At 52.9% G+C, this 20,799-nt stretch overlaps 11 protein-coding genes across 11 annotated transcripts; 4 read left to right on the forward strand and 7 right to left on the reverse strand.

The window, feature by feature from the left end:
* Positions 1-185: 185 nt before the first annotated feature.
* Positions 186-1,154, reverse strand: N7532_001335 (uncharacterized protein; the record flags this gene model as incomplete). The annotated part of the gene is made up of 2 exons (XM_056613829.1): positions 186-993; positions 1,084-1,154. 2 exons carry the CDS (start codon positions 1,152-1,154, stop codon positions 186-188), a joined length of 879 nt encoding a protein of 292 aa, XP_056478870.1.
* Positions 1,155-1,654: 500 nt separating this feature from the next.
* On the reverse strand, positions 1,655-3,168 carry N7532_001336 (uncharacterized protein; the record flags this gene model as incomplete). Its single annotated transcript, XM_056613830.1, has 2 exons — positions 1,655-3,100; positions 3,136-3,168. 2 exons carry the CDS (start codon positions 3,166-3,168, stop codon positions 1,655-1,657), a joined length of 1,479 nt encoding a protein of 492 aa, XP_056478871.1.
* Positions 3,169-3,736: 568 nt separating this feature from the next.
* N7532_001337 (GNAT family N-acetyltransferase) lies at positions 3,737-4,324 on the reverse strand (the record flags this gene model as incomplete). The annotated part of the gene is made up of 1 exon (XM_056613831.1): positions 3,737-4,324. One exon carries the CDS (start codon positions 4,322-4,324, stop codon positions 3,737-3,739), a length of 588 nt encoding a protein of 195 aa, XP_056478872.1.
* Positions 4,325-4,356: 32 nt separating this feature from the next.
* N7532_001338 (C2H2-type zinc finger protein) lies at positions 4,357-4,995 on the reverse strand (the record flags this gene model as incomplete). The annotated part of the gene is made up of 2 exons (XM_056613832.1): positions 4,357-4,825; positions 4,964-4,995. 2 exons carry the CDS (start codon positions 4,993-4,995, stop codon positions 4,357-4,359), a joined length of 501 nt encoding a protein of 166 aa, XP_056478873.1.
* A 2,146-nt stretch (positions 4,996-7,141) lies between these two features.
* On the forward strand, positions 7,142-8,221 carry N7532_001339 (18S rRNA pseudouridine methyltransferase; the record flags this gene model as incomplete). The annotated part of the gene is made up of 2 exons (XM_056613833.1): positions 7,142-7,687; positions 7,745-8,221. 2 exons carry the CDS (start codon positions 7,142-7,144, stop codon positions 8,219-8,221), a joined length of 1,023 nt encoding a protein of 340 aa, XP_056478874.1.
* A 1,616-nt stretch (positions 8,222-9,837) lies between these two features.
* N7532_001340 (uncharacterized protein) lies at positions 9,838-10,092 on the reverse strand (the record flags this gene model as incomplete). Its single annotated transcript, XM_056613834.1, has 1 exon — positions 9,838-10,092. The coding sequence occupies one exon, from the start codon at positions 10,090-10,092 to the stop codon at positions 9,838-9,840; it is 255 nt and encodes an 84-aa protein (XP_056478875.1).
* Positions 10,093-10,288: 196 nt separating this feature from the next.
* N7532_001341 (uncharacterized protein) lies at positions 10,289-12,152 on the forward strand (the record flags this gene model as incomplete). The annotated part of the gene is made up of 3 exons (XM_056613835.1): positions 10,289-10,464; positions 10,546-10,597; positions 10,674-12,152. The coding sequence occupies 3 exons, from the start codon at positions 10,289-10,291 to the stop codon at positions 12,150-12,152; spliced, it is 1,707 nt and encodes a 568-aa protein (XP_056478876.1).
* A 1,356-nt stretch (positions 12,153-13,508) lies between these two features.
* On the forward strand, positions 13,509-14,474 carry N7532_001342 (D-isomer specific 2-hydroxyacid dehydrogenase family protein; the record flags this gene model as incomplete). The annotated part of the gene is made up of 1 exon (XM_056613836.1): positions 13,509-14,474. One exon carries the CDS (start codon positions 13,509-13,511, stop codon positions 14,472-14,474), a length of 966 nt encoding a protein of 321 aa, XP_056478877.1.
* Positions 14,475-14,741: 267 nt separating this feature from the next.
* N7532_001343 (uncharacterized protein) lies at positions 14,742-15,655 on the reverse strand (the record flags this gene model as incomplete). The annotated part of the gene is made up of 2 exons (XM_056613837.1): positions 14,742-15,313; positions 15,379-15,655. 2 exons carry the CDS (start codon positions 15,653-15,655, stop codon positions 14,742-14,744), a joined length of 849 nt encoding a protein of 282 aa, XP_056478878.1.
* A 2,858-nt stretch (positions 15,656-18,513) lies between these two features.
* Positions 18,514-19,278, forward strand: N7532_001344 (YoaK family protein; the record flags this gene model as incomplete). The annotated part of the gene is made up of 1 exon (XM_056613838.1): positions 18,514-19,278. The coding sequence occupies one exon, from the start codon at positions 18,514-18,516 to the stop codon at positions 19,276-19,278; it is 765 nt and encodes a 254-aa protein (XP_056478879.1).
* A 60-nt stretch (positions 19,279-19,338) lies between these two features.
* N7532_001345 (transcription factor domain-containing protein) lies at positions 19,339-20,481 on the reverse strand (the record flags this gene model as incomplete). The annotated part of the gene is made up of 3 exons (XM_056613839.1): positions 19,339-19,831; positions 19,898-20,318; positions 20,370-20,481. 3 exons carry the CDS (start codon positions 20,479-20,481, stop codon positions 19,339-19,341), a joined length of 1,026 nt encoding a protein of 341 aa, XP_056478880.1.
* Positions 20,482-20,799: the final 318 nt, after the last annotated feature.

Raw genomic sequence — 20,799 nt, forward strand, 5'->3', positions numbered from 1 at the left:
TTCTGCTCTCACTCATATCCTCAAGTTCGACTAGAAATACATACAAATCAATCATCCACCAACGCAAGACCAAGCAAGACCCAGATGAGGGCAGAGAAGCACGAGAATCCCACAAGTACCGTACAAGAATAAACGCCATTCAATCCCTCTTATTCTACCAGCATTGCCCTCAACCGATGTGAATTCTATTCACGACTCGGAGTTTCAGAGCCACTGCCACTGTGATTTGAAGGAGAGGCCAGACGAGGCGTACGGACCGTAGTATCAACCACATTCGAATCAAAGGTCATCCCATCAACCATACGCGCATCCTCAGGCATAGGTTCGGGAGTATTCGATCCAGCCGGAGAAGGCGACATCATTGGACTATCGCCGATGTGCTGCTGTTGTTGCTGCAGGTACGAAGCCAGCGGGTTCGTGCGACTGACGTTCGAGCTCATGGAAGTAGGCCGGTTGGGGCCACCCGAAGACAAGCGGTTCAAGCCCGGAGGCCGAGAGGTCGGTCCACTGATAGTACTATTGGCGCCCTCACCGAAGCCCACGAGACTGGCATTTCCCTCATCGCTGATGTTACTCGTGCTTACGTTTGAGATTGCATCGTCGTGATCCGGGTCTTCGCTCATCTTATCAGCGTCAAAGGCATCGCTACCGCTCGCCCAAGTGGTGTGTCCGCCAATACTGCCCGTGGCACTGGCGCTGCCGACCGTACTGCGCTCTTTCAGCGTAGCCGGGCTATCGAAGTAGCCCGGAGTGTGCGAGGGAGGAACGGCTGCATTTGCGGTGGAATGGCCGCCGGCGCGAGCGGTTGCGACCCGTTCCAAGCCCGCGAGGCGAGAGATGCGGTCGGCGCGCTCGGCTTCTAGTGTCGTTGTTGAGGAGGTTGAAGCGGACGAAGACTGGTGGGCATGTCGGTCGTGAGGAAATGGATGGCCTTGGTGTCCATCTTTGATAGCTGTGGTCGAAAGGGCTGATAGTCCGGAATTGGGAGTACCCCTGCCAAACCACCCACCACCAGTGTCAGCCCAACCTCATGTTCTTCACAAAATGAAATTCAGGGAGGGGGAGACGGGAGGGAGAGCTTACGGGCCCATATCTGATGGAGTCACCGGGTCTGAGGGCGGAGGTGGTAGGTTGATCAGCGTCGGGGTAGTCATGGCGGATGGTGGGGGGTGGGGGGTGGGAGAGAATTGGAAGGTCAGTTTCAAGGGGACCGCGATGGTCGGTGCTGTTGGATCAACTGTTTGATTCAGAGAGTATGTCTTTTCTTGGCCGTGAATTCTGGAGAGAGAGGTGGAATGCGGGGGAAGTCGACCCGCGCATCGCTGGCGATTAAATAATTTCATTGTCTCGCGACGTCATGCTGTCCACGGGGATCGGCCAATCGCAGCCGAGACACCACAAAGTACCTTGAGGACCACGGGACGACCCCGATTGCTAGTCTTGACTAGGAAGACACCTCTAACTGACGGTATAATATAAGCATAATCACGATGTATCAACTACTATACTAGTAATCTTATTACCGCCGCTAAGGTACCTTAAACAAAGACGATATTGGCAACATACATTCATTCGTACAAGTCATTTCGCTACAAAGAGGATACAGCCTGCTGGATCCCTATAACATGCATGGTAGGTAAACTGCAACCACTCGCTACTGGCTCACTTTCCGGTTCTCATAATGCCCACGCAGGTCATCCACCTCTTTCTGTAACCGTGAAAGATCCGCTAAGATGTCGTGCGCGTTGGAGGGCTTAGGCAACGGAGCCTCTACTCGGTTCATCTGGGATTCCCCGCTGTCACTGCTACGTATGGTCGAGTCCCGTGCTCGACGAGGGGGTGGTGGCGGCGGAGCCCCAGATGAAGACCCAGTTGCTGGACTGCCGTGAGATGATGCACGTCGTCCCGGTGGTGGGGGTGTTGGCCGGGAACTGCTGGGTGGCATAGGTGCATCGGTTGATGTCCCCGTCGCAGGGACAGGGGCTCGAATCTCCCCAGAGGATGGTGGTGGCATGCTGACGCGCTTGTTCGCCGCTGCAGGGAACCGAGTCAAAGAGCCTGGACTGGGCGGTTGCGAACTATCGTTGCTTTCGGAATCGTGCGACGACATGGTCAATCGACTACCGCTCGACTTGGACTGGGTAGACTTGGACCGCCGCATTTGGCTGTGGCGTCGACTGAGGGGCGGCGTTGGAGGTTGCTTGTTCTGCGACGAGCTGCGCTGAAGAGAATCGGTAGAGCTCATTGCTTGCTGACTCTCCGCCAGTGACAGGACGTAGTCAGACGCTGGAGCGTGAGATGCGGTGACATTGGCATTGCGCGTGCCAGATGGTTGTACGGAGGTCACGCTCTCCGGCGAAGACGCGTGAAAAGAAGAACGTTTGGTTGATCGTGACGATTGGCTTTGAGAAGATGAAGCTGGTGGTTTAATCCGCTTGCCATGGTGGCTCCGTGGTGGAGGTGGTGGCTTCTTTTCTCTGTTGGCACGATTCGCCGGATTCCTGCTGTCGTCATTTTCCGAGGACTTGTGTCCTGTCGATCGACCCGACGAGGATGGGAATTCTCTAGCTGTATCCGGGCTACCCTTTTCTGTCACTGGCACATTTGTAGCAGACGTCTTGGAGAAGGAAGTGGCCGTTGTAGTCGATCCATCGTCGGATGGAGCTGGGTGTGGAGCGGACCCGAAGTTGCCTCGCGGATGATCGTCTCGAGAAGCGAAGCTCCTAGGATGTCCCCGATCGCTCTCACTCTCATCATTATCTTCATCATTGTCGCTGACCGAGGAATCAGGATTGAACGGGTCGGCAGCCTGGTCGTCGGAGCTCGACTCGTTGTCCTCGATCTCGAGCGATAGAGCGGATTTTCTGGGGTAGTCGTTGGGCAGTTGCGAGGGTAGCTGTGAGGGTAGCGGGTGAACGGGCTTTGTAAAGAGATCTGGCGGTAGATTTATGGGAGGCTGGGTCATGGCAGCATTTCCCTGTGTAGAACCACCTGTTTCGTATGATCTCATCAGCACAATGTTGCGGGGAGAGGCCTCGATGGCCCGGATGTTGGGACCGCGTCTTATCGGAAGCAGCGGGTTCACACGGGCGAGAGACAGCTGGGGAAGAGGAGAGGGAAGAGCTTACCATCAACGTTCCGGGAACGGAAGGGATTGAAAGCAGACATCTCGGCGAGGATAGCGAGCTCAGCCGGAGGATGGAAAGGACGGAGGAGCAACTTTGAGGGGAACCCCGCCGCGCTTCTTATCCAACTTTCCCTGCGCCGCCCTCCGATCGATGGCGTCCGGCGGCCCCGACAGGCTGCAGTTGCAACAGTCGCAACTTCAATTAGGCCCCATGAAAGTGGTTCTAGCGGATTCTATAGTAATGCTCTTCCTGCGATGCCACATGGGACGAAAGAAAAAGTAAAATAAAAATGAATTTGAAACTACGAGATTTGGTTCGGATGAAAGAGTCCAGGTTCGGAAACGACTGTGTTGTCCAGCGTAGAAGGCCCGAGGGCATATATATGGTACAAATGGATGTGAAGAATCAAACAGCCCTCCACAGATAAAAAAAATAAAGTCCCAAGTCCCCCAGAAAAACCCCCCATATTCCCATAAACGATCAACAATCAACAAATGGATCACGGTCGAAGTAAAAAAACAAGCAACGTCAAAATGCGGTGCTGCGAAAAATCCACGAATGCCTCCCTAGGGTACCCTCAGGTACTCGCCCAATTTAGTTTCATCTCATCACCTCTCGTTATACACATGCCATGTCTCTTCCTCCTCGAAAAACTTATGAGCCAACCGCTTTCCACTCTCGGTTGGCTGGCTGAAGGCAATCTCATCCTTAGAGATTTCCATTCCATAAATATAATTGCTGACCACACAGTCCAGCAGGTCCAGTGCGATGCCTTTCCTGCGCGACGCGCCTGAGGTCCAGATGCGCGAGACGCCCACAATCGCCGGATGTACCTCGTCACGCACCGATACTGCCGAATCCCTGGGGGCGCCGTTGGTTTCGCCCTGTACGACCGGTCGCGCCTCCCAGATGCGCTCTGTGAGAGCGAGCCCCACGCACCGGCTATCCTTCATGTGGAGGAACACGCGATACCGGTCCACTTTATCTTCCTCGTCCTTGATATGTTTCGGCGGTTCTGCCTGCGACCAGAGCACTTCGTCGTCGATGTCGGGCGATGACAGCTCCTTATTCACGACCTCGAGCACCTTTTTCGCCTGATTCTTGGCGCTGGCTGAGGACTTGCGGTCGACGATCACGACATACCCTTCGTCGAAACGGGTGGCCTCGTAGACCCATCGTGACGCATTAGCACGCATGAAGGCCTTGCCCAGGTCCACCCCGGTCGAATTCATCTCGTGGAACTTTTGTGCAGCGCCGCATCCTCCGTGTTGGATGGGATGTACTCCATCCCGCACGTCGCACAGGTCTTGCGCACCTCATTTCCCAGGTCAATCTGCATCTGGCGCAAGGCGGGCTGCTTCTGCTGCGCGGCCGCCTTGGTATTATGCTTGGGCTCGTCGACGGAGGAGCGCACACTGTTGGAGTTGACCTCGGTCAGCGGCGATCCGGCGGGGACATCTTTATTATGCTTGCGCTTGAGAAACGCGAACGTAGGCTTGCGCGCGTTGGCTGGCGGCGGCGTTAATCGTGGTGGCGGGGACGAGGGCGGCGTGGTGAGATCGTCGATGTCGTCGAGGGTGCCTTCTGATAGCACGACCGAATTGCGTCGCGACGGACTCGAGAGGACAGCGGCAGACGACTCGCGGATCGCGTATTGTAGGTTTGTTTCCGCCTCATCCGTCTCGTCTTGCACGCGTCTTTTTTTGCGGCCCGTTCATCGTCATAGACGCGCCACGTCGGTCTTCCGTATGTTTTCATCAGGCCTCTGTAGTAGGCACGGCGCAAATTAGCATGAGGGCCCTACCGTACGTGCGCGACGGGGACGCGCCACTTACCGCTTAAATGAATTGGTGACTGTCCACGGCATCTCCCTGGTGGTCTGTGGGGGAGAAGAAGCTGTTTGTTTTCCGACACGGGGGGGGGGGTGGTTTTGCAGTTTAACTAGGCGGATCGTCTGGTTCCACCGCACGCGTGGCGCTAACTGGATTAGGTCATATTGTTCGCTGGAACGTCTTTTGACACTCACCTTGTTATCCCTTACCGGACACAAAGTTGTGGAGGAGGTGGGCAGACTCCAGACGGTGGCGGGGATGCGACGGAATTTGGAACTTCCTCAGGCAAAATCGCGCTGATCAACAGAAGAAGGGGGGTTGGTGGGGTGGGCAAGCTGTGGTGCAATTCGGCGTTGGTTTAATAAAGTATTCAGCGCCAGAATCGCCACCCCGATTACGATGAACAGGGAAGCTTGCCGGGATTTGCTAACACAGCACGTTGTTTGGTCGGGGAGCTCGATGGATCTTTTTTATGTTCTTCCTCGTCCCACGTCCTTTCGACTCATTCCTGAATGTCTGCCTGGCATGCCCGGTGGGACGGGCACATTGGGCTCCCTCCGCCCCTTTCTACGCTCGACCACTCAAACCTGTGATTCAGACGATGGATGGAAACATCGCCCAGTGATGTCCAATCGCAGCCTCACAGCACGTTAAGCTGCCGTGTACAAGGTCGCAGTGGGAGATTAAAGAGGATTTCGCCCAAACAGCACACACGAGCACACAAGCACAATCCTCGTGCTAGTGCTTTCTACGGGTCCAGCCCTTACAGTTCCTTTGACAGCCTTTGACAGCCTCCAATCCCACGATCTGACTGGATCCCCGGATGGCTCTTGACTCTGACTCTGACTCTGACTCTTGCATCGTGCACGCTGCTAGGGATATACAGCCAGACCGCTCTCTCTTTCGCTCTAGATGCTTCTGCCTTGCAACAGGCAGTGCATTCGTTGCGGCTTGCGGCCAAGCAACAGGGTTGACGTACGGCGCCTACCGGGGCCCAGTTATTATTTCCACGGGGAGAAACCGGAGCTTCGACCGGGGCACAACGCTCCCTGCTGTGCTGATTGGATAATCGCCAACATAAACATCGCAGATCTGCCAGCATGATTGGCTTCGGTGCTACAGGCTGGCCCTCATCGATGCCCGTTGTCCGTTTCGGCGGCCCTCATTGGCGCATCCTGGTCTGGCCCCGGATTTCTGGGTGCAGGCCGATGCTTGCACGACCGACAGTAGAGTTCAGAGTACGAGGGGCGACTCGGGCGTGGCGAGTTTCGAGTGTCAGCCAGTAATCATGAACGTTGGATGAGGAGCTCGTGGGCCTCAAAACTCAATATCATGCTGCCTCTGCCATGTCTGCAACCCTGGTCGTTGGATGACAGCGGGGCCCGGATCGCCCCTCGAGCTTGACAGGCACCGGCTGCATGTTGCAAGCAGATCACGATCAGCTTTGCTCAAGAGAGGCAAGGCGTGAAAACGAGGCTGACTCGTATCACCTCAGCCGTCCGTTGCATCTGACAGACTTCAACAAACGCAACCTACTAATACATGACTACTTAGACGGGTTGTTCTCGGCTCATCGAGAACAAGCAATTCTTATTGACTTTCCAGTTCTGGCACGCTCCGGTTTGACCCTCTGCAGGCATGTGTTACACACCAGCATCATTGGCCTCGCTTGGCCAGCCCGGGAGCGTACTGGGTGCGGGGGGTCGGAGATTCCTGGTCAGACGTGGCTGGGCTCGCCAGGGTGAAGGACCCCGGCGGGAGAGTCTTTCTGTCTACACTATCTTCATCGATGATATCTTCATCTTCACGATGCTGACATTGCCCTCAACATTGCGTTCTCAGTGCAGTAGTGTGCAGTACGCAGCGGCCGGACCCCGAGTTGCAGCGCAGATGAGGGGATCCCCACCGAAGTCGGTCCGCTGCAGAGCGAGAGAAAGTCCCCGACCGGAGGGTTTAGCGTAGAATCGTAGCAGTATTTAAGGCCAGCCGTCCCGAGTGGTGTCAGCCATAGCCAAAGATTTCTGCCAGAAATTGAACACTCAGTGTGATTGTTGCTGTGATGGTGTTGTGCTAAAATAAAGTGTATCGAATTTGTTGGTCCCGCCCGCGGAACCGCCGACCCGGCGTCAGCTCAAAAATCTCTTCGAATCCTCACCACTTCCCCCTCCAATCCAACCAACCATGTCGGATACCGCACAAGTGGCTGGAAAGCGAAAGCGTGCGCGTGAGTCGTCCCCTGCCTCCTCTAAGCCCGACCAGGGTGCCCAAAGCATCGCGAGCAGATCCCCGGTCTCCGCATGCCCAACGCAAAAAAAGTTCGAGGACGTCGTGCAACCCGGCAACCCGCCCTGGCATAGTGACGAACAGAGATCGCCCTCGGGATCAATTGCTCTTCTTCACTTCGTCATGAGCAGCTCGCGAGAAATCAAGCCGGAAATTACGCAGGAAGCTAACAGCGATCATCCGCTAGGCACTCAATCTTGCCCCCCTCCCGAGCTGCCTCAACTGGTTGCAGAGCAGCATGTGCCCATCCCCTCGCACGATCGCGACACCCAGCGGTTGATTGTCATTCTCTCCAATGCCAGTCTGGAAACCTACCGGGCCTCCGCCGGCCGTGCCGGTGCGAAGGACGAGAAGTATTCGCTGCTGAACAGTGACGAGCACATCGGTATCATGCGCAAGATGAACCGGGACATCAGCGAGGCTCGTCCCGATATCACTCACCAGGTATTCCCAGCAATATAACGACGATATGTGTCTATTTGTGGATCTAACTCCGTCCAGTGCCTGCTCACCCTCCTCGACTCCCCCGTCAACAAGGCCGGTCGCCTCCAGATTTTCATCCACACGGCCAAGGGCGTTCTCATCGAGGTCAACCCCTCTGTCCGCATTCCTCGTACCTTCAAGCGTTTTGCCGGTCTGATGGTCCAACTGCTGCACCGCCTGTCCATCCGCTCCACCAACTCGCAAGAGAAACTGCTCAAGGTCATCAAGAACCCCATCACCGACCACCTTCCCCCCAACTGCCGCAAGGTGACCATGAGTTTCGAGGCGCCCGTCGTCCGCACCAAGGACTACATCGAGTCGCTGGGCCCCAAGGAGAGCATCGCCATTTTCGTGGGTGCCATGGCCAAGGGCCATGACGACTTTGCCGATTCCTTCAAGGACGACACGATCAGTATCAGCAATTACAGTCTGAGTGCCAGTGTTGCCTGCAGCAAGTTCTGCCATGCGGCCGAGGAGGTGTGGGACATTCTGTGAACGACTTCGGGCTGAAATCCCTGCACGGCGATATACGCGCGCTTCGCCTTTTTTTCTCTGCTGGAAATAGCGATCGCTCTGTACTGCCTGTTGCCCGCCGTTCGCAGCCCGGCCAGACTGCGCCCATGAAAACCCATGAATTTCCTTGCAACGGTTGTACTCCCAACGGACTGCGAGTTTTGGAAACACCGACCGAGGCCATTGTCTCTTTTTTTTCTTCTTTGCTTGAAAATTTCCGGGGTATCTACCTCATTTCGCGGAATTGCTTTCCCGTTCGCGAGCCATCTTATCCCATTTACTCCTTCTCCTTTTGTCTTTTTTTTCCTTCTCTTCCTTTTTGCTGTCGTCTTTGCTCGAAAGATTTGACTTTATTGTCGGGATACTCGCGACGGGGCCTTTCACTGAAAGAAGTTCCGTGATTTGATTTGTTATTTCTTTTCCTCCCCCCGGAGAGGGCATCGGCCCGTGGAATTAGTATTGGGGAATTGCTGCGGACCATCACCAGTGGTTTCTCTTCCCCCTGTTCCGAGAGACACTCGGACTGGATGGCATTTGGTTCCTTTTCGCCTCCAGTCCTGATCCAGAGCTCTTCCGCAGCCCGTTTCGACTGTGGCGAGACCAGAAAAGTGAACATAACGATCGGGAAACCAGCTTGGATCCTGAGATCAGGCACATATGTGTTGAATACAATTATATTTCCGCATTTTTTTTTCTTGTAATCGGGCTGCCGTACTAATGACCCTCGTAGGGGCAGTGTATATGACTGATATCCAAGTGGCAGGGCGCCATTCGCGCCTCATAGCTTATTGTTACAGTCGAGCAGATCCAACCGGGGCTCGACGTGGCAAGGCCGCCTCACTTTTCCCTGCTGGACTACTTCTTACGACTCGGCGTACTCTAACAAGAGACTAACCAGGCCGTCTGCAGCTAATCGGAAGCGTACAGTACGCAGCCGGACGAATCACTGGCTGGGCTGGGAGGAATATCTGCATTTCTGCCCGGCCTCTTTGTTGCTCTTCTCATCATGCCCATCGTCATTCTCATAATTTGTAAACTCATGACTCACTTTGACAATGCTATCATGACTATCCTAAAATAAGGATCATACGTACATCGTAGTATTGTACTAGCGGTCAGCACATCTGCCCAAGTAAACCGGCTGGCGGCCACCGCATTCCCTTCGCTCCACCGCCGCCTCGCCCAGTTGGCCTCCAATTTGTCGACGCGTAGAACCCAACCCACGCACGTCCACTCGACTCCATCCGCCACTGGCACAGATCCACCCGCGGCCCCGGCTGCCCCTGCGATGAGCTGGCCCTTGGGGGCCCAGAAGAACCATCCTGTCTAACTCTACTCCGTCTGGAGCATCCCCTGCGAGTCGAGCCACTGGCCATTGGCACTCGGCTGGTGGATGAATGGAGACCGCGCTATACCGGGAGAAAGCTCCAACTTCACCGAAACGAGCCAGGAACATGATTCGACGGGGCTGCTCGCCTCGCCGGCGATGTCACGGACGTTTCATCTCCTTCCGACGTGCAGATCGCCCGATCAGGCAGAAGACTGAGTGATCGTGGTTGATTCTCATTCCACGGTACTTGACCCGTTCTGGAGCTAGACTAATCTGGAGCAGAGTAGAGCCAGAGCAGACGCAGCCGGTCCCTCCACGCATCTGCCAGGGTCCCACTTTCGCGTTCCGAAGGAGGGGCCTCCTGCAGCGTCTCCTTCTTGGGACGAGCTGCGCGGATGACCATCGTGGTAGATTTGGGCATTGCTCTACCGATAGAGGGCCTATGGGAGCTCGGCGTTTTTCTTGCATTTCCACTGGTTCCTGGCAGGTCCTGGTCCTGCTTGGGAGTGGTGTGGTGTGTCATAGTTCCTGACTATATAGACTTGGGTGTCCGGCCCTCACCGTACATATTCATTCTTAAGCTACCAACTTTCTGCTTGCCTCTTCTATCTTCCCTTCTCTACTACTCACTTTCTCATCCACTCTCGACTACTTCTACCTCCGCCTCCAGCGCGAGCTCGACAAACTGGCTCGCCTACTTCCCTCCACCTTCACCCGACATGCCTGTCTCCCACTTGACTCTGACCGTCTCGCACCTGCCGACCTCCACGTCCTTCTTCCTGTCATGTCTCCAGCCTCTGGGATACCAATTTATTGGCCGTCATGACGATTATATCGGCTTTGGCCAGAAGCAGGGCGAGCCGGCCGATTTCTGGGTGACTGAACAGAAGCCAGGGTACGTCATACTATATGCACTACTCTCCTCAAGGATGGGGAGCTTGTTTCAAACGAACCTCTCTGACAATACTTCACACAGAATCTCCACCAGTGCCGTACATGTCGCCTTCCCTGCTCCGACCAAAGATGCCGTACAAGCCTTCTTCATCAGTGCCTTGAAGGCCGGTGGGAAGATGCATGGCGAGCCCAAAGACCCGCGATTCACAGTCCGGATACTTCAGCGCCGCCATCATCGACTTCGATGGGAATAGCATTGAAGCAGTCTACCGTCCCGGTGCCTCGGTCGTCGCATCAGAAGCCGGCGGTCCGACAATAGCCCTGTTGGAGAATGGATCGGTTGTCTCGAAGAGCAGTAAAGCCACCACGGTAAAAAAGGCCGAGAGCATTGCACCGTCTGCGGTATCTGACGCCAAGTCTCGAGCCGTCTCCAGAGCGCCAACGGCCATTGAGAAGGCTGCCCCATCCGTTGTTTCCCACCGGTCCCAAGCCCAGTCGCAGACGAGGTCTATACCACCGCCTTCATATACGGTGCAGGCGCAGACTGTTCAGAAGCCCGACGATGGCAGCAAAGCAGCCAAGACTATTGTTGGTACTTTGATCGGTGCCGCGGCCGGTGCAGCCATCGCGTACGCCATGGTCAAGGGCGACTCGCAGTCTACTGAGTCCGAGACCAAGAGCCAGGCTCCTCCGCAATACGCGCAAGAATATCCTCAGATCATGGCTCCCTCGCACTACTCCCAATCCAACCATGAAGACCAGCCCCAGCAATACCGAGCCATTGAAGCGCCTCCAGCCCGAAGTGTGTACACCTCGGCGTCCGGCCCCCGGTCCACAGCAAGCCGAACTGTCGCTTCTAAGAACCCGCGCGCCAGCACCATCTACGAAGCCACCGAATTCTACGACGACAGCGGCCGACGGACATCAGAGGGCAGCATCTACAGCATCCCAGAAGACTTACCTCTTCGCGCAATTGAATACCCCCCGCAGGGTCAAAACAGCTCTCGCTTCCCCTGCAGCCCAAGCACCTTCATCAGCAGCTACGCCGCAGACAAACCACGCTCAAAATCCCTGGCCGGTCCAGGAAGCGTCCATTCATCATCTACCATCAAAGCCTCGCAAACGCAGAGCATGCGCCGACACAGCCACGACGACAGAGAAAGCTACATATCCAGCCACAGCCACCAATCGCACCTCTACCACTCTTCCCAAAGCCACCACTCCAACAAATCCAGCGCCAGCAAGAAGAGCCAGCCTCCCGTCGCAGCAGGAAGCACCATCTCCTCCAAATCTGCCCGAAATATCCCCCTTCCTGCTGGCTCAACCGCAACTTACTACAGCGCCAGCCCGAGCCAACAACCGAAATCACATGTCTCAGCACGCGAAGTCCCCCTCCCGGAGAGCGTTATCGATCTCGACGTGAACTCGAACGTGACGCCCGATGACTCGATTAGCCAGATTGGATCGAGATCAAGCCGATCGCATCATTCGCACTCGCATCGATCCAGCCATTCCAAGGTTGGCTCGAAGGCTTCGAAACACTCGTCCAAGTCGAAGTTTGAGATCCCGATTATTCCTGCGGATTCTGTGAGTCAGGTTTCGAGCCGGGCGTCGCAGCGGACTGCTAAGGCGGGTGGGAGTAAGGCTCCTTCACACACTGGGAGTCGGAGGGGAAGTCAGGTTGTTTAATTTACTTCTGCTCTTTCTTCTTTACTTTTCAATTATTTTTCTTCAGTTGATCTTGGTCTCGGGTTTTTGCCGAGGTTGAGTTCCTTTTCTACAGGCTTCATTCGATATTTTTATTTGCATTACTTGCGCGGCTTGATTCTGATATTCAATATCTTGGAAAGATGTGGCATATTCGATACTTAATATTTGCATAGAAAGGAGATACATTACATTGCATTGAATTTATACTTGAATTGATCTACATTGTCCTCCCATAAGTAAGATACATGGATTAAGTATGGCCCAACTGTGAGCTTCATTCCCTCGGGCTCGCCCTGAGTCTTGGCCCATGTATGCTAGGGCAATAGGGTACAATGTAGAGTACTGTTAAAGCCCACACAGTTCGATGGGACATCCCGACCCCAGCCAGTTCCCCAAGTTACGACATCTCGCAAACACTAACTTCCCTGGGATTAGTTGCGCCGTGCTTCAGACACAACCAACAGACGCGTCCCACGTCAATCCCATTCCGTCACCAGCATGTCTCAGTATAGATGCCGGTGAGACGCGCCGCTTAGAGCAAATAACGTTGACGTCTTCCCTCCTATGAATACTCGCCTTTCTCTCCTCTATTCTGTCCTCCACGTTTTATATCCTCTGTCCATAAGCCATATGGCACCCCCGAACTCCGCCGCGCTCTGTCTTTTTGTCTGCGTTCCGCACTCCTTACTCTCTGCCGACTACTAATGCTGTATGGCATCGCTGATTTCCGCTGCGCTCTTCTTTTTTTATCTTCTTTTTTTGTTTCCCCTCTTTTTTCTTGCGGGCACCGAGGTATCCTTGTGGGCATTTCCAGGGCATCGAGGGCGTGGCGGCACTGTGAACTTTATATGGGATTGTGGGCTCTGTGAACAGTTTTGAGCTTTTTGGCATCTTGGACATCGAGAACTTACGTGAGCTTGTTGAACTTGTGGGCTTCGTGGGCTTTATGCCTTCTTGATGGCTTTTCCCAGGACCCAACAATTGGACGACTACATTGAGGGCTGGAGCGCATACTACTTGTTGGGTCACTTCATCATACCTTGGGTCAGTCAATGACCCGAGGATGGAGAAGTTATTTTCAGTGGGCTTTCTAAATACTTGTTTCTTCTAGATGCTCTTTCCTCAGGTCATTCACAAGTCGCATTACAAGACTCCAAGTCTTGTAGTTCAATTGACCAATCACTCTTATCGCCCAGTGGGTCCTCTGTCAACGGTAGGGCGCGGCCATCCAACTCTTCGTTCTCCCCGCAGAATATTCAATCTTCTCCACATATTCCAACTCCCCCAACATCTCTGAACTCCCAATTACACATCCTCCTCAATCTCAGTCTCAGAATGGTACCCGAAACCCCCCACATCGTCTGCCTAGAAGAATGCCACTGCCCAGTCCCACCCCTCCCATTCCCACATACATACAAAGGCTACAACAAAACAAGCCACGACCAAGTCCCCTCCCGCCTAGGCGAAGCCGACATCGCCATAACAACAATCGTCCCAATAACCTGCGCCGACTTGGATGCCCACCCACGCCTGAAATGCGTCTTCGTGTGGGCCACCGGCGTAGACTGGGTTGATATCGACGGCTTCCGCGCACGAGGCGTTACAGTCATTCGCGCACCACAGTCAAACGTCGATACAGTCAGCGAGCACGCAATTGCGTTCTACTTTGCCTCGCGCCGGCGGATCGTCGACATGCATAATCGGTGCATGGCCTCGGATGAGTATGCGGAGAAGAGAACTCTGACGTATCACTTCGGCGGGCCGCCTTTGACCTGCTCCGCGGAGGTGGTTATGATTATCGGCCATGGATTTCTGGGGAAGAGAGTACAGGCTCTTGTTTCCGCGCTGGGGATGAAAGTCCTCATCGCTGAGCGAAAGGGAATGAGCGGGTCTGATGTGAGAGAGGGACGAACGGAGTTCAACGAGGCGTTGAGGAAGGCGACAGTTGTGATTCTCACGACAGCAAAGAATCCTGAGACGATTGGGTTGATTGGGGCGAGTGAGTTTGAGACTATGAGGAAGGATTCGATTCTGATTAATGTTTCGCGGGGTGGAATTGTGGATGAGGGGGCACTGGTTGATGCACTGAGGAATGGAGAGATTGGGGCTGCGGCCACGGATGTTTTTGAGAAGGAGCCACCTGTTAGAGGGGAGTCGGTGCTTCTCTCGGGGGATGTGCCGAATCTCATCGTTTCGCCGCATTTGGCATGGTTTTCTGTGCAGACGATTCAGAATTTGCAGGATCTCTTGCTGCGGGGTTTGGTGGCTTATTATAATGATGCTCCCATTAATACGGTTTAAACGGAGTAGAGTGTATAGACACGGAGGGGTATATATTGACTGCTGTCTTCTACTGTATATAGGATTGGTGATGCTAGGCATTTCTCATCGAATAGAGATGATTAGAATGTTTTTATTGATCCCGTATGAGTGAGTCCCTTGTCCGTTCGACTCTAATCAACGCCATCCTGTGTTGGAATATGTGATATGACAGACGCTTTAAAAATGGGGCCTGCAGCAGCACAATTCGAATATTAATACAGTGATCTTCGTCTCGATACAGATGTATCATGTCGAACCAGGCAACTCTGAGCGGCCATGGCTCACTGATCCCATTACTTCATGGTGGGGTATAGAGCCCTGCACCTCCGGTGGAGAGCTCTTATAGTTAACTCCGGCATAGGTAGCAGGCTCCACCATAACTTGTTGTTGTTGCGCCTGTAGCTGCTCCTGCTTTTGCTCCAACTTTCGACGCTTCCATCCACCACAATAGATCGCAAGTCCAGCCGCGATCAAAAGTGGTATACCAAGTCCAGCTCCGAGTCCAGCACCAATAGCGACGAGCTGAGAGTTCTTATAGGAGATCGTTGCAGGGCACGTTGCGCTTGACGAGGAAGCTGACGACGACAGGGTCCCCGTCTCGGCGGATGTTTCGCTGGATGTCACATTTGTTGAGGTCGTTGTGTTTACAACCTCCTTGCCATTCTGGGCGACAGTTACATTGGCAGATGTGTATGTATATGTGCCCAAGGCATTCTCCGGCTTGCAGGCGGTTGCGGCAGATACGTCGTCGCGGGCGCAGGTAAATAATGCATGTGAGGTATTGCATTGGAACATGTTGGCCCACTTGTCGGGAATTTCTAAGGCACCGGGAATAATTAGCATTGTGGTATAGCTGTACATGAACAAGAAAAGGGAAACATACCCTCATAGCATACTCGAGGACACTCGGAAATCGGCCATGTTTTGTCGGCGCAGAGTCCTCGATAAAGGATTCCAAAATTCGCAGTGAAGCATAGACCATTTGACAAGCATGACTCTCCTTCCAAGCAGCAGGCCAAGCTATCTCCGGGACATTTCTTATAATTCTTGTCCTTGTGGCCGTTGGGGTAATAACATGTTGAGTTATCAGCAATGGCTACCGAGATTAGAAGGAATGATACAAGCGCAAACAGCAGATGAAAAGATCGAGAACGTGACATTATTGGAGGCATCGCATCGTAAAGCAGAGATTAGGTTTAAAACAGGCAGCGAAGGAATGAAGAGAGAAAAGTGAAGGATTTGAGGTCCTCGTTGCGGGCGAGGGGGTTGGGACGGATCGGCAGATCACATTTCGTTTAAGGGTGCACCAGGGGGCTAGCTTGACACTAAGAGTGGGGGCGAGAAGGTCTTTCGTAATACGTGTATGGACCCTGGCCGGAGAAAAGCGAGGACGCTGCGTAAATTTATGCTATTACAGGCGCCCGCGTTACACGTTGGGATCGTACGGCGGCTAGATGGACTGCCAGTGCTTTCCCAGTCACCCCCGAGACCGAATAGTAGTGGATAGAATCATTTGGTTCGTATCGTCTTCGGTTTCTTGGGCTTAATCGACGAATTATGATCGGCACCAAACGCGAACCGCATCGTCTGTATAAGTATATTGTTGAAGGCGTTGTGTATCCTCTTGTGCAACGTCAATAGCAAGCTTGGTGTTGTAGTATGATCGGGTCAGGTGAGGACTTGAATGGTTTAATTGAATACGAATACTCAGCTTGGGCTTCGACTCAGCTAGTCAGCTATAGAAAAATACTCTTTTCAAACACCGACCTCGCCAGGTTTTCTCTGGCACATATTTCGGCGATGCCCTTGGGTGGTGTTTTGTGACCCTCCGGAAGAGCCTCATTGGTCACTGGCGTGCGCGGATCATAAGAAAAGTGACTTTCGGCTCCTCCCGCCCATGAGCACCCCACGGATCTAACCTATTCTGAACAGCCCTAGAGGAGTAACTTGATGCAAGCCTGCGTCGTTTCCCAAGTTCCAGTCATTCATTATTCGCATGCGAGTCAGTCTATTCGCGATGCTATCACGATGGAGATATCTGTCAATCACAGCCGGGCCTAATTTCCTGGGCAGCTATACCGAAAAGACTCCTTTGGAGTTGGCGACTCAATCAGCTTGTTGAATGTCGCTCCCACTGGATGAGCGGGCTATTTGGGTCGACGGTCAGGTGTCGCAGAACGGTTCTTACTCCACTTCCCTCAGTTTACTCGACTCTATTTTTCTTTCTTTCTTTCTTTCTTTCTTTCTTTCTTTCTTCCTTCCTCCTCCACTGCTACCCGTACGTGAAATTTTTTGCTGTGGCGCACACGAACCTTCTCTAAGCCCAGCGGCACCCAAGCCGTCGATGCAGTTCCACCAGTTGTCGAATTCTCGAAGGCGCCCCCACCTTCAACTGACTTGACCCACTAACCAAGTATGGCTTCTTTCACATTCGGACAGCGGCTTGTGCGACTGTGCCTCCATTTCCTTGGGCTCTGTATCGTCGTTTTCGGAGCCTGGCCGGCCGCTCGCAAGGCGGTTTCCCGTTATCACACTCCCAAGCAGTCTGGGACAGTTTGGAGGCCCCCATAAATGAAACATTGGGTGTGAGTGTTCCCAAGAGAAACGTGGCGTTCTTCATCTAACGACCACAAAGTCTTCTCGATCAATCTACCGAGCCGAACAGACAAGAAAGACAATCTCATGCTTGCCACCTCCGTGAGCTGCTTCCAAATTGATTGGATCGAAGGTGTCCGCCCAGAGGATATCAGCCCTAAGTCGTACCCATACGTGCGAGCTTCCTCCGCTTTATCAAGACTCACATCAAAAGTCGCCGTAATTTCGAACGCTGAAGATGCAGCCGCGACCTTTACCGGGACTGGAAGTGATATTAGGGCGACGGGATCAACATCCTCCGAATCGACAAAAACGGCGAAGACCGGTATCGGAGTTGGCGCAGGTATTGGCGTCCCGATATTTAGCTGCGCTTTCTGTCTTGATATGGCTGAAAGCGCGTCAGTCTGGAGCACAAGATCATAGTCATTCATTGTCACAAAATAGGACAACGCCGCCGTCTTGGCCTGTGTTGCAGCAATAACAACCGATTATACGCCCAGCGTCTCCGAAGGAGGTACATGGATCGAAAATTTCTGGGTATGGTCGGAATTGCCAACCTCACCATTTTCCAAATGAGGGGATGAACGTAATCGACAAAGTATAGGGTACTTTATAGCACTTCACGATCGCATTATTGTATCTATACCTTGGGTGTGGCCACCTCAACCAGATAATATTATTATTGCCATGATTTGACTCGAGGTTTAACTCTTGAAGGATACTATAAATTCTATCTTCACATCCGCTTATCACCCACATCCACTCAAACTCCCATGGCCAACAAGGACAAAAATGAAACACATACATACCCCCCTTCGAACTCGATCTCAACTACCTCCAAGCACCACGCAAGTCAAGACAGATCTCTCCGCCCTTGGCACAGTTCCTGATCGATCCCCTTCCAAACACAGAAGAAGATAATAGGAGACGCGTGAAGCCTCGACGATCCCACCGCCATGCGCGTCATTCACCATATGGGAAACCGAAAGAAAAGACGACAAGCAGGATCCGAATCCCGCCGCATGCCCCAGATCTTGGCACTCTCCACCCTCGTGGGCGATCTCGCCGATTACATCGTTTCAAAATTCCGCGCCCTCGGACCCCCTACCTATATACGTCAGCCCGGAATGCCGGTCGGTCTGCTCGGTAGATGATCCTTCCAACCTCCTCAGAACAAGTTCAGAGGTATATAGGGCTGATGGCGTGCTCTCGTCGTGAATGTTCTCCAGCAATCCAGGCATCCGTTGTATGGCCCAGCCATACTTCAGGGTCCCTCTATCGAAAACTGACCTGAACAATCCACGCTAGATTATATACATACTCACCTACTTGCATTTATTGACCATTACAGTACGTACCTAACCTCCAGCAGCTCGAAATGGCACATACTAACACCCACTAAAGCTACATACACAAGAATAACATGGGTCTATCAATCCCCGATTCGGAAGAGTACCCCCGGAAATCCCGATTCCGAGAATTCCTCGACGAAGACATATGCGAAGACCTCCTTCTCGAAAGCGAGCTCCTCCTCCTCTCCTTCTCAACAGGTATCCAAGACGCCGCCGCCTGGCCCGATTACATGTGCTTTGCCTCCAACCAAACAGGCAACACCCTTTTCCTCGCCATCGGAATAGCAGGCCTAACGCACGACGCCTACAGCTTCCCAAATATCGGAGTTAGCCTGGCAAATTTCGTAGCCGGCGGCTTGGTGATGGGACAACTGGGCAACTATTTTGGCGTGCGACGACGGAGCTGGCTATTAATGAGCAATTTCATCCAGACAGCACTGGTATTCCTCGCGTTGATATTCATGTACATCTGGCCGATCCAGCGCGATGGGCCGGCGTCTTGGGCGGTTATCGCTTGTCTTGCATTTTCGTCCGGAGCACAAGTTGCGATGAGTCGGTCGTTGAAAATTACAGAGATCACGACTGCGATGGCGACGGCTGCATTCATTGATTTGGTTATTGATCCCAGTCTAGTGAAAGTGAAGAACCGACTTCGGAATCGCAGATTCATGTTCCTCGTTATGCTGACGGCGGGTTGTTTTGTCGGTGCGTTTGCGCAGAGGGAGGTAAATTCGACGTTTCCGATTTTGCTGTGTGCGATTGGGAAGACGATGGTTAGTGTTGCTTTCTTGTTTAATAGGGCTATTGCCAGGCCGGCAGAAGACGTGAAGGTGTGATTTGTTATATACACAATGTACAGATTAGACAGTTTTAGATTCCTGCTGCTCATCGACGATTCACATGACGAACACTTTCCATTGGGGTAACCTCTTCGTCCAATTTTCCTCTGCTCCCCGATTCCATACATCCCGTAGCATATCCATTGCTGTCCGAAGATTCCCAAATCCATTTCGACGGTACTGTTCTTCCAGCGTTTCTAGCAGAAAAGCTCGATGGGTTGTATCAGAGCTCTCGGCAGCAACAATAAAAGTAGCCCATATCAAAACCTTCCAACCAGCCGTCGTGGGCGAGAACCGAGCGAGCGAAGTCTTGTATTCCTCGACAAGACGGAATGAACTTTCTTTCGCAAGTTCGTTGCGGGCACGGAGTGAGTAAATCAGACCAGCTTGGGAAATGAGATCTGATGTTCGCGCAAGATTGGCTGCGTGTTCTGGGTGGAGCTCTGCGCACCTGCGCAAGCAGGTAAGCCCCTGGGTAACGAAATTTGTGTATTCGGTATCTCCGGGTACTTGCTTTTCGTCGATAAAGGGGTTCGCGTAGAGCTCGAATCTATTTTACTTAACATCAGCTAATTTGCTCTTGTAGAAGGCTCCGGGTATTCATGGAAGAGCATACTTTCTCATCTGAATAACCAAAAACTCCCGCAAATAAGCCTGATCCTGACTCTTCCCCTGACTCGATGCCTTAAACAAGGAAGTCAACATTTTATAAAGGATCGGAAAATCCGAGCATCCAGTAATCATCGTTGAAATGAGCATCACAAATATTGTCAAAATACTCAGCATTTGTTCATTTCCATTGCCCACAGATCCAGGAGGAATATGACGGAGATCGTTAATTGCTTGGGTATAATAACTTTGCGCTTGTTGTGATGCACGATGGCTGCTTTCCATTCGATGAGACATATGATATGCAGAAGCCGCAAGGACAGCATTTAGAACTGATCCGTATGCTTCTGCCGCTGGAAGGACGAGGACTCGATAGCCGTTTGAGTCGTCGTCGATGGCTACCATGTGGGGCGCGATTTCTGTCGCAACTATAGCCAGAAATCAATCAATGATCATAGCCAACCAGGTCAGATACATACAGTAGCGAACTAGATTCCGTTTTGCGGGAGGGAGGGAGTCAAGACAATCTCCGATGTATAGTCCTAGCCCCATTTCGAGACTTGAGGGAGTAGCATCATCTGGAACAGCCATTGTGGTAGTACTGGAATCAGAACATCTTGGTAATTCACAACCATCACTGCCATAATGAGTCAATCCAGATCAAAGTGAGTGGAAAATTATCTACAAACCTTTTTACTGCCTCCCCATTAACATTCTTCCCGGCTAACCGTCCCCGCGACGCGACGCCATGATTGAACCTATACCGAATGCCTTGACCAGAGCATGTGATGCCTTTCTGAAGACATTTAGCACACGAAGGCTCATTCTTGTCGCAGCTTATTCGTCGCTGGGAGCATTCATAGCATCCTGTAAGAGGTTAGTCCGTATAGCTCCGATTGGATCACCCCG

The sequence above is a fragment of the Penicillium argentinense genome (genome assembly GCF_028826775.1).
Source record: "Penicillium argentinense strain IBT 30761 chromosome Unknown utg000002l_segment0_segment0, whole genome shotgun sequence".
In the NCBI taxonomy this organism is placed as follows: Eukaryota; Fungi; Ascomycota; class Eurotiomycetes; order Eurotiales; family Aspergillaceae; genus Penicillium; species Penicillium argentinense.